At 46.6% G+C, this 11,301-nt stretch overlaps 1 protein-coding gene across 1 annotated transcript; it reads left to right on the top strand.

Annotated features, from left to right (window-relative positions):
* Window positions 1–8,490: 8,490 nt before the first annotated feature.
* LOC139832298 (uncharacterized) lies at window positions 8,491–10,877 on the top strand. The gene is made up of 3 exons (XM_071822027.1): window positions 8,491–8,706; window positions 9,287–9,337; window positions 9,435–10,877. The coding sequence occupies exons 1-3, from the start codon at window positions 8,491–8,493 to the stop codon at window positions 10,875–10,877; spliced, it is 1,710 nt and encodes a 569-aa protein (XP_071678128.1).
* Window positions 10,878–11,301: the final 424 nt, after the last annotated feature.

Below are 11,301 nucleotides of genomic sequence, written 5' to 3' on the forward strand. Positions count from 1 at the left end.
CTCCGCACAGCGAAGTCCGGCGGGGGGCGCGGCGTGAGTTCGCCGGGCGCCGGAGCTTGAACGAGCGACGGCGGACGGAGAACGGCGGTGGCGCAAAGGCGTGGAGCTCTGTGCGCGAAGGAGGAGAATGCGAAAAAGATGAAGAGGAACGGGCAGTTGTGTTTATATAAGAGAGAGAAAGTGGGCAGGGAACCGCTGGGCCGCGGCGGTTCACCTCGCGGCCCGCGACGGTTCGCGCCTTGGGCCGCCACGTGGCGGAGGGATACACGCGAGAAAATGGAGGCCACACGGAGGCGCACACGGGATCCCGAAGAGGTAGTGGGATCCGCAGCGGTGCATTAAATGCGCGCGCGGGAGTCGAAGCGATGTGACAACGGACACTGGCGCGTTAGTTACAGTGCGCATGTCTCTGACAGGCGCGGGGCCCGAAATATTCTCGACTTCGCCGAGGAAGGAGTAAAGACACATGGTGCCGGAAAAAAGAGATGCCGGAACGAGCCTTGCAAAGAGAAGAAAAGGAACAAGGGTAAAGGTGCCGGAACTAAGCTCAAGACATGAGTGATTAAACCGGTATCTTAAAAAGATGAAAACCTGGCATGGTCTGTAGGATAGAATCCTCCAGGCTATACCAGCTTCGGGGACTAATGTTGGGGGGATAACCCCCGGTATGCCAAAGGCATGCCAAACCGGATGGTTTGAGCCATCGAGATACCGGTTTAATGTTCTTACCGGAAGCCTAGCAGGAATCCGGGAGAGCAAGGCTAAGCCGGTATCCCCAAAGGGGTATGCCGGAACCCGGTATAGAAGATACCGGAAAGGAGTGCCTGTCGGCAGGACTGGTCAAAGATTCTCTTCAGAGCAAGAAGACAAGGATGAGCTAAGCAAAGTAACTTTATTCAGAGCCCTGGCGCCAAAGAGAGAGGTGACGGAGAAAGAAGCCGGAGGACGTCAGCCTCTATGATAAAAGAAGGCCCCGGTGTCACCTATGATTAAAGTAGCTTTGTACAGTAACTCTGTAAAGTAGTTTGTCCAGTCAAAGATGCCATTAGGGTTTCTTGCACTGTAAGCCACCCTCTCCCCTATATAAGGAGAGGGGGCAGCCCTCCTTGCGGGCACGATATGTTGAGATAGACATTACGAGGCGCATGTATGTAAGAAGGCAGAGCCTGTAACCTGTGTGAATCTATGAACATGGTGATCTAGAGGGAGTCTTTCCTTGTGTCTTTCTTCTTCAACCTCTGGCCCTGGCCAAGTTCTTGAGGAAACCATCCGGAATCTCTTCCCACCTGATCACAAACCCTCCCCCGAATCCTCTTGCGTCCATTCGGCCCCAATCTAAGCCATCCTATGGCATCTGCTCGTTCACCACGACGACACTTTGATATCTGCTGGTCAAACCAACAGCATGTGCGATATCCGGTCTTGTACACAGCATGGCATACATGATAGAGCCTACTGTCAAGGCATAGGGGATCTTGTTCATCCTTTCTCTTTCTTTTGCCGTAGCCGGACCTTGAGTTTTACTCAAAGTTTTACCTGGCAACATGGGCAAGAACCCTTTCTTGCTTTCATCCATTCTAAACTTCTTTAGAATATTTTCCAGGTATGTACTCTGTGAAAGCCCTATTAGGCGTCTTGATCTATCTCTATAAATCTTGATACCTAAAATGTATGCTGCTTCTCCAAGGTCCTTCATTGAAATTTTTTTATTCAAATAACCTTTGACACTACTTAGAAGTTCTATATCATTCCCAATCAACAATATGTCATCTACATATAATATCAGGAATGCTACAGAGCTCCCACTCACTTTCTTGTAAATACAAGCCTCGCCATGAGTCTGTATAAATCCAAAGTCATTGATCACCTTATCAAAGCGTCGATTCCAACTCCGGGATGCTTGCTTCAGTCCATAAATGGAATGTTGAAGTTTGCATACCTTGTCAGCATTTTTAGGATCGACAAAACCTTTGGGTTGTACCATATACAACTCTTCCTCAATGTCACCATTAAGGAACGCCGTTTTGACATCCATCTGCCAAATTTCATAATCAAAAAATGCAGCTAATGCTAACAATATCCTCACAGACTTTAGCTTCGCTACAGGTGAGAAAGTATCATCGTAGTCAACTCCTTGAATTTGTCGGAACCCCTTCGCGACAAGTCGAGCTTTATAGATAGTAATATTACCATCAGCATCTGTTTTTCTTTTGAAGATGCATTTATTCTCGATAGCCTTGCGGCTATCAGGTAAGTCTACCAAAGTCCATACTTGGTTATTATACATGGATCCCATTTTGGATTTCATTGCCTCTTGCCATTTGTTGGAATCTGGGCTCATCTTTGCTTCCTCATACGTCACAGGGTCTTCATCATTGTTGTCCACAACCATGACATTTAGACAGGGGTCATGCCAATCAGGAGTGGTACTAACCCTCATCGACCTGCGAGGTTCAGCAGCAACTTCGTTTGAAGTTTCATGATCATCATCATTCGCTTCCTCTCTTATCGGTGCAGGCGGCACTGGAACATCTTCCGGTGCTGCGCTACTCTCAAGTCCGAGAGAAGGTTCAATAACCTCGTCGAGTTCTACTTTCCTTCCAGTCACTTCTTTCGAGAGAAACTCCTTCTCAAGAAAGGATCCGTTCTTGGCAACAAAAACTTTGCCTTCGGATCTGTGATAGAAGGTATACCCAATAGTTTCTTTAGGGTATCCTATGAAGACGTATTTTTCCGCTTTGGGTGCAAGCTTGTCAGGTTGTAACTTCTTTACATAAGCTTCACAACCCCAAACTTTTAGGAACAACAACTTAGGTTTCTTACCAAACCATAATTCATACGGTGTCATTTCAACGGATTTAGATGGTGCCCTATTTAAAGTGAATGCGGCTGTCTCTAATGCATAACCCCAAAACGATAATGGCAAATCGGTAAGACACATCATAGATCGAACCATATCTAAGAGAGTTCGATTACAATGTTCGGACACACCATTGCGCTGTGGTGTTCCCGGCGGTGTCAACTGTGAAAGTATTCCGCATTTCTTTAAATGCATGCCAAACTCGTTACTCAGATATTCACCTCCGTGATCAGAACGCAGAAACTTAATCTTCTTGTTACGCTGATTTTCTAATTCACTTTGGAATTCCTTAAACTTCTCGAAAGTTTTGGACTTATGTTTCATAAAGTAAATATACCCGTATCTACTCAGATCATCCGTGAAGGTTAGAACATAACGATAACCACCGCACGATGCTACACTCATCGGTCCGCACACATCGGTATGTATGGTTTCCAATAAGTCTGTAGCTCGCTCCATTATACCAGAGAATGGAGTCTTAGTCATTTTACCCATTAGACATGCTTCGCATCTATCAAGTGATTCAAAATCAAGTGATTCAAGAAGTCCATCAGAATGGAGTTTCTTCATGCGCTTCACTCCAATGTGACCAAGACGATAGTGCCACATATATGTAGAATTATCATTCAATTTAATTCGTTTAGCATCAATGTTATGAACATGTGTATCACTACTATCGAGATTTAACAAGAATAAACCATTCATCTTAGGTGCATGACCATAAAACATAGTATTCATAAAAATAGAACAAGCATTATTCTCTGACTTAAACGAATAACCGTCTCGCAATAAACAAGATCTAGATATAATGTTCATGCTTAACTTAGGCACCAAATAACAATTATTCAGATTTAAAACTAATCCCGAAGGTAGTGTGCCGACGGCGATCACATCGACCTTGGATCCATTTCCAACGCGCATCGTCACCTCGTCCCTCGCTAGTATTCGTTTATTCCGCAGCTCATGTTTCGAGTTACAAATGTGAGCAACCGAACCAGTATCAAATACCCAGGCACTGCTACGATTACTAGTGAGATAAACATCAATAACATGTATATCAAATATACCTTTCTTTTTGACTTGGCCGCTCTTCAGATCAGCCAGGTACTTGGGGCAATTGCGCTTCCAGTGCCCATCATCCTTGCAGTAAAAGCACACAGTATTAGGCTTAGGGCTAGCCTTGGGCTTCTTAGGAGGCGCAGCAGCTTTCTTGCCGCCCTTCTTGAAGTTGCCCCTTTTGGTAGGCTTGCCCTGCTTCTTGAAACTAGTGGACTTGTTGACCATCAACACTTGGTGCTCTTTCTTTATCTCCACCTCAACAGTTTTTAGCATGGAGAAGAGTTCAGGTAACTCCTTGTTCATGTTTTGCATGTTGTAGTTCATCACAAAGTTCTTATAACTAGGTGGCAGTGATTGGAGGACACGATGAATACCCAACTGGTTAGGAATCACAATTCCCAAGTCATTGAGCTTCTTCGCGTGCCCAGACATTTTGAGCACGTGCTCGCTAACGGAGCTACCCTCTTCCATCTTACAGCCAAAGAACTGTTCCGAGGCTTCATAGCTTTCCACGGCCGCATGAGTTTCAAATATCATTTTGAGCTCACGGACTATCTCATAAGGGTCGTGGTTTTCAAAACGCTTTTGAAGCTCTGCCTCCAGGCCGTATAGAAGGGCACACTGAACTATGGAGTAATGATTCTTCTGAGTGATGAAAACATTTTTCACATCATCCGGAGAAATTTCTGCAGGTGGGGCACCTAGCGGTGCATCAAGCACATAGAGCAGATGTCCAGCAGTGAGGATAATCCTCACATTACGGAACCAGTCCGTAAAGTTGCTTCCATTGTTCTTAAGCTTTTCTTTCTCTAGGAACTGATTAAAATTGATTGTGGGGGCCACCATGATCTACAACATATTTGCAAAGAGTTTATACTAAGTTTATGATAAATTGAGTTCATTTTAATTCTTAAATTAACTAGGTGAACTCCCACTCAAAACAATATCCCTCACATTGTCTTAGTGATTACACGAACCAAATCCACTACACCAAGTCCAATCTTCACGAGAGAAGATGTCGCTTCAAAGGCGAACATTCAACATGTTCATCATATCATTCATATGACTCATGCTCTACCTTTCGGTATCCCGTGTTCCGAGACCATGTATGTACATGCTAGGCTCGTCAAGGTTAACCTTAGTATTCGCATGTGCAAATCCGGCTTGCACCCGTTGTATGCACACGTAGAATCTATAACATCCGATCATCACGTGATGCTTCAAAACGACGAGTCTTAGCAACGGTGCCTACTGAGGGCTGGACGAACACTTTATTATCTTGATATTTAGTGAGAGGGATCATCTTATAATGCTACCGTCGCGATCTAAGCAAAATAAGATGCATAAAGGATTAACATCACATGCAATTAATAATATGTGATATGATATGGCCTTTCTTCTTGTGCTTTTGATCTCCATCTTCAAATCACGGACATGATCTCCATCATCACCAGCATGGCGTCAAGGTTAGTGGCGCCGCTTCATGGTTCTCCATCACTAATAGCAACTATAACAACTACTTGAAATAAAACTATTACATGATGAATAGACACGCATGTCTTAACAAAATTAAAAACAACCATTAGGCTCCTGCCGGTTACCATAATACAATAGTGAACATCTCATACATCAAATAGAGTCACCATCACATAGCCATATCACATCACATGCCCCTGCAAAAACAAGTTAGACGCCTCTAAAAAGTGTTTGCATGTTTTACGTGGTTTTGGGCTTTCGAGTAAGATCCGATCTACCTACGCACAAGAACCACAACGCTGATACAAGTGTTGTCAAGTGCAGATTGCAAATTGGATCTTAACTATGGTGGGAGAGACATACACCCGCAAAGCCACTTATGCAGTACAAGTTGCATGGCAAGCGTGGAGCAAGTCTCATGAACGAGGTCATGTAAAGTTAGCTCGGGCCGCTTCATACCCCCATCCCGCAAGATGCAAAGTGCACAAAAAACAAGCGACAACAAAAGCATCAACGCCCACAAAAACATTGTGTACTACTCGTGCAACAAATCTATGCATAGACACGGCTCTGATTTCAATGAAGGGTTCGTTGCATAGAAAACAAAAAAATTCTACCGTGAATAAGAACAAAACCAAGATCCAATCTAGGAAAAGCCAAGATCTAATCTATGAAGATCAGAGCAACGAGAAAGAAGAGAGACTAACCCTCGAAGATCCAAAGCCTAAACGAGATCAGATCTCGTGGTTGATGTAGACGATCGTTCCAGTGCTGCAATCCGGCAGCACTTCCATACTCGGTCACACGTACGGTGTCGATGAAGTACTTCCTCTCCCTGTTCCAGCGGGCAGCGGAGGTGTGGTAGATCTCCTCGGAATCCCAGCAGCACGATGGCGTGGTGGTGGTGGTGGTGGAGGAGAAGATTCTGCACGGCTTCGCCAAGCTGGTGCAGAATTATGTGGAGGAGGGAGAGAGGCGGCTAGGGTTGGAGGATGAAGGAGGGTTGCGCCCCCTGCCCCCTCCCCTCTTTATATAGGGGGGAGGTCGGCTAGGGTTGCCCCCCAAGCCCAAACCCATCTAGGGCCGGCGCAAGGGGGAGGGGGGAAACTTTCCTTCCCCCCAAGCCTTCCAAAATTAGGGTTTTCCATAAACCCTAGGTGGGGCTGGATGGCCTGGGCCTTGAGGGCTGGTGCGCCTGGCGCATTAGGGCTAGGCTGCATCCCCTCGGCTCAGGTAGCCCTTCCCAGGGTCGTGGGCCCATGGGTGGTGATGTGGGCATTACCCTTCGGGTAACTAGTATTACGCTACCTCCGACGACCCGACCAGGGGCCCATGAAGATTATCCATCGACCAAGGTGGGCCGTTATGTCGGTTCCAAAGAAGGATTCTTGAAGAACAAGGCAAGAAGACGAAGAAAGAAGGAAAGTTTAGACATAGGACTCTTTGTAACCTAGTCGTACCCGGACAGATCTCTCGAGACCTGGCTCACAATATAAGGGCCAGGAGAGGGTCTGCCGGGGGACACACAATCAATTTAGCCATAACTACCGTAAGTCTAGAGCGAGGACATACGAAACCTTAGCCTCTCGACGAGATCATAGTCGAAACCTTCGGCACCCCATTGTAATCCGATATTCTCAATAATCAAGATCAGACAAGCAGGAAGTAAGGGTTTTACCTCACTGAGGGCCCCGAACCTGGGTAAATCTCTCTCCCTGTTTGTTTGGTATGCGATGTCTCGTGTTAGCCTGCAGGATTCCATCAACCCTAAGCCCCAAAAGGTGGGCATTGCCGAGGAGTACCCTCGACAATTGGCGCCATCTGTGGGGAGCCTGTCGGTACAAGGCACGTCATCGGCAGCTCCGGTCATATCAGCAGCGTTTGTGCTGACTTCACCAACACCTTCAAGTCCAAGAAACTCGGTTCGATGTGGTTCCTTCGAATACGCACCGTGCGTTGAGGCCTCGCATCCGATCTCTTCAGAATTACGCGGCGATATAGATACAACCTTCGGAGGGGTTCACTTCATCATCGACTCCAAAGGATTTCTCCTACTTCCTAGTTCAAACATGTCAAGCCTAAGGACTTCGGCTCCAGAAACCATCGGTCCACTGATAGCTTCAGTAGGTTTACACAGAAACAGCAGCGAAAGCAGAAGTCGCTTCGGTAGCTGAGAGGAGCAATGGAAGAGGCGAAGGAATCTACGCCGTGAGGAAGAAGAACGAGCCGCAAATCGCCCTCGACGGTGCGAGAAGGGATGCTACAATTCGCAATCCAGCAAGAACCGTCTCCGAACGCCCTATCTATCGGCTACGGAACAGCTTGACGCACCATGTTATATGCACTCTTATATCGACCCGAAGGATGGTGTCGAGAAGGCCACTCATTTACTCAGAGATTGCCGGCAGTTCATTGACATCCAGCAATTCTGTGATGAGTTAAGAGCCGAATCAGAGACAAGAGCTCGTTCGGCAGAAAAAAGAGCAGTAGCTTACAGCTACCCGCAACAGTATACACCGGGCGAAGATATCTACATACCAACTGAAGTTTATCCTGCGTCTCGAGGTCAAGTGAACATGATTCATCAGACCAGCTTTTCGAAGAGAGAAGCCAAGAAGTTTTCACGAGAAATAAAAATTGCAGAGGTAGCTATGGCAGAGGTACCCGACTACATCGATTGGTCCGATCAGAGCATCCTGTTTAGCAAAGCAGACCACCCGACAGCCGTTCCTAGGCCCGGCCATGCTGCTCTAGTTCTTGAAGCACAGATTGGAGGATATAACATGAGCAAAGTATTCATGGATGGAGGAAGTGGCCTAAATCTCTTGTTTGCAAGCACGATGAAAGCAATGGGGTTATCTACCGATATGCTAAAATAATCCGATACTGGCTTCCATGGCATCATCCCAACCCGACCCGCTTATCCCCTCGGTAAAATTTCACTGGATGTCGTCTTTGGTACACCGAGCAACTTCAGAAAGGAGAAGCTTGAGTTCGAGGTAGTTGATTGGGAATCACAGTACCACGCTATCCTCGGCAGACCGGCGTTCGCAAAGTTCATGGCGGTTCCTCATTATGCATATTTGAAGCTAAAGATGCCAGGCAACAATGGGACAGCTTTAACTGTTCACGGGAGTTTTTCTCGTTCTGATAACTGCGATAGGGAATTTCAGAAGATCGCCTCCAAGTTTGGAGTCAGGGAGGAGCTCAATGCAATCGATGCAATCACTGATCATACACAACCACCTGCTGATAATCGAAACACCAGACCCGACAAGTTCGACATCACGAAGGAAGCAAAGAAGCATCAAGTACACCCCTCTGACCCGAAGAAGACGGTCAACATATTGGCATACCTTATTACCGCATAGGAAAGTGCGCTCATCGAGTTCCTCCGTGAGCGCTGGGAAATATTTGCATGGGAACCGTCCGACATGCCAGGTATTCCCAGGGAATTCGCTGAGCACGCCCTTAATGTTGACCCCAAAGCCAAACCGGTGCAGCAAACATTACGTTGTTTTTGAGAACCAAAAAGAAAAGCCATCGGCGAAGAAGTCAATCGGCTCCGAAAAGCTGGTTTTATTCGAGAGCTCAAGGAAGCTGAGTGGGTAGCCAATCCAGTCATGGTGCCAAAAAAGGATACAACGGCTCTTCGCATGTGTATCGACTACACAAGTCCCAACAAACATTGCCCGAAGGACCACTTCCCGTTGCCTCGCATTGATCAAATAGTCGACTCTACGGCAGGCTGCGATCGCCTCTCTTTCCTCGACGCGTATTCAGGATACAATCAGATCAAGCTCAAGAAGGAGGATCAGGAATTAACTGCATTCATAACTCCACATGGTGTTTACTGCTACAACGTCATGACCTTTGGATTAAAAAACGCAGGCGCAACCTATCAGCGGTGCATGCAAGCTTGCCTCGGAGAGCAGATTGGCCGTAATATCGAGGTTTACATTGATGACATCGTCATCAAAACCAGAAACGCGACCACGCTCATTGACGATTTAAGGGAAACTTTTAATAACCTCGACAGATACAAAATCAAGCTGTCAGCAAGTGTTTCTTCGGGGTGCCAGGAGGCCAAGTACTTTGGTACTTTATTTCAGCAAGAGGAATAGAAGCAAATCCCTTAAACATTAAAGCTGTTCTTGATATGGAGCCACCCAGAAGTCTACAGCAAGTGCAGCAGTTGGCAGGACCTTTGGCAGCTCTTAGTAGGTTCATTGCAAAACTAGGAGAAAAGGCCTTACCATTCTACCAACTGATGAAAAAATCTGAAAAATTCGAGTGGACAGCAGAAGCGCAAGACGCCTTCGACAAACTGAAAAAGGTCCTGTCGACCACTCCAGTTCTCGTAACACCAAGGGATAAGGAGCCAATGCTACTTTATATAGCTGCAACTGTTCAAGTCGTCAGCTCCGTCCTCGCCGTCGAACGTGAAGAAGAAGGAAGAGTACATGGCGTGCAACGCCCCGTTTATTACCTCAGTGAGGTCCTCACACCCGCGAAGCAGCGATACCCTCACCATCAGAAGCTGGCATATGCAGTATGGAGGGCAGCACGGAAATTACGGCATTACTTTGCAGAACAGCCAATTGTTGTCATCTCAGAAGCCCCATTGAAAAACATACTCACCAATCCAGAAGCGACATGCAGGGTATCTCAATGGGCTATCGAGTTAGCACCGCACGATATTACCTACGTCAATCGAACAACAATCAAATCCCAGATCCTCCCCGATTTCTTGGTTGATTGGATCCAGTCGCAAATCTCAGCAGCACCCGATATGTCGGGTTCATGGAAAATGTACTTTGACGGGTCTAAGCGCAGTTCAGGTGCAGGAGCGGGAGTAGTGCTAATCTCGCCACAAGGAGACAAAATGAGATATGTTCTAAGGATGAACTTTTTGTTACCAACAAATAATGAAGCAGAGTACGAAGCATTACTACACGGTATGCGTATGGCCAAGGCATGTGGAGCTACTCGTTTAGATATTTACGGAGATTTGAACCTCGTAGTACAGCAGTCGATGAATCTGTGTGATGCTATTAGTGACAACATGATAGCCTATCGCCAGATGTACCAGTCAATGGAAGCTAAATTCGAAGGCTGCGAGTTAAAACATATTGGCAGGGCCAGCAACGAGGAAGCCGATGCTCTGGCTAATATCGGTTCCACATGTTCTCCTATACCAGATGGAGTCTTCTATGAAGTCATCACTCAAAGGTCTATCAAAGTACAAACTTTGGCAGCTCCAGAAATATCGGCTACTGACGCAGGGGCTACGTCCCGTGAAGCTGCCGAAGATGTCATTACTGGATCTAACCAGCAAGTCCTTCTCCTTGAACCTTTATGGATTGAACCTTTCTTGGCATACCTGATGGAGCAAAGGTTGTCGGATGATCCAGTAGAAGCAAAACGCATCGTGCGCCGGTCTAAAGCATACACCGTGGTCGATGGCGACCTCTACAAATGAAGTATCTCTGGCATCTTTCAGCGGTGCATCGCCATGGATGATGGAAATGCTCTATTGCATGAAATACACGAAGGGACATGTGTCCATCATGCTAGTAGCAGAGCACTTGTAGCCAAAGCTTTTAGAGCAGGATTCTATTGGCCAACAGCGGCAGCCGATGCAAGGGACTTAGTTCGGAAGTGTTATCCTTGCCAACGTTTTGCGCCAAAGCCTCATGCACCCGCCACAGATTTGATGACAATACCTCTGGCCTGGCCTTTTGCACAATGGGGACTTGATCAAGTTGGTCCGCTGCCGAAATCATCGCCTGGTGGCCATACTCATCTAGTAGTGGTAGTCGATAAATTCACCAAATGGATTGAGGCTATACCAGTCACGAATCAGACAGCCAAAACCGCTGTCAAATTCTTCAGAGGAATAACTT

This window comes from Lolium perenne, chromosome 6, assembly GCF_019359855.2.
Source record: "Lolium perenne isolate Kyuss_39 chromosome 6, Kyuss_2.0, whole genome shotgun sequence".
Taxonomy (NCBI): Eukaryota; Viridiplantae; Streptophyta; class Magnoliopsida; order Poales; family Poaceae; genus Lolium; species Lolium perenne.

Excerpts from the sequence above, each read along its gene's own strand:
- LOC139832298 (XM_071822027.1), top strand. The coding sequence starts at position 8,491 with ATGCCAGGCAACAATGGGACAGCTTTAACTGTTCACGGGAGTTTTTCT. Across the intron at positions 8,707-9,286 it reads AGGAAGCAAAGAAGCATCAA|GCGCAACCTATCAGCGGTGC; the intron begins GTACACCCCTCT and ends TAAAAAACGCAG. Across the intron at positions 9,338-9,434 it reads CCTCGGAGAGCAGATTGGCC|ATACAAAATCAAGCTGTCAG; the intron begins GTAATATCGAGG and ends TAACCTCGACAG.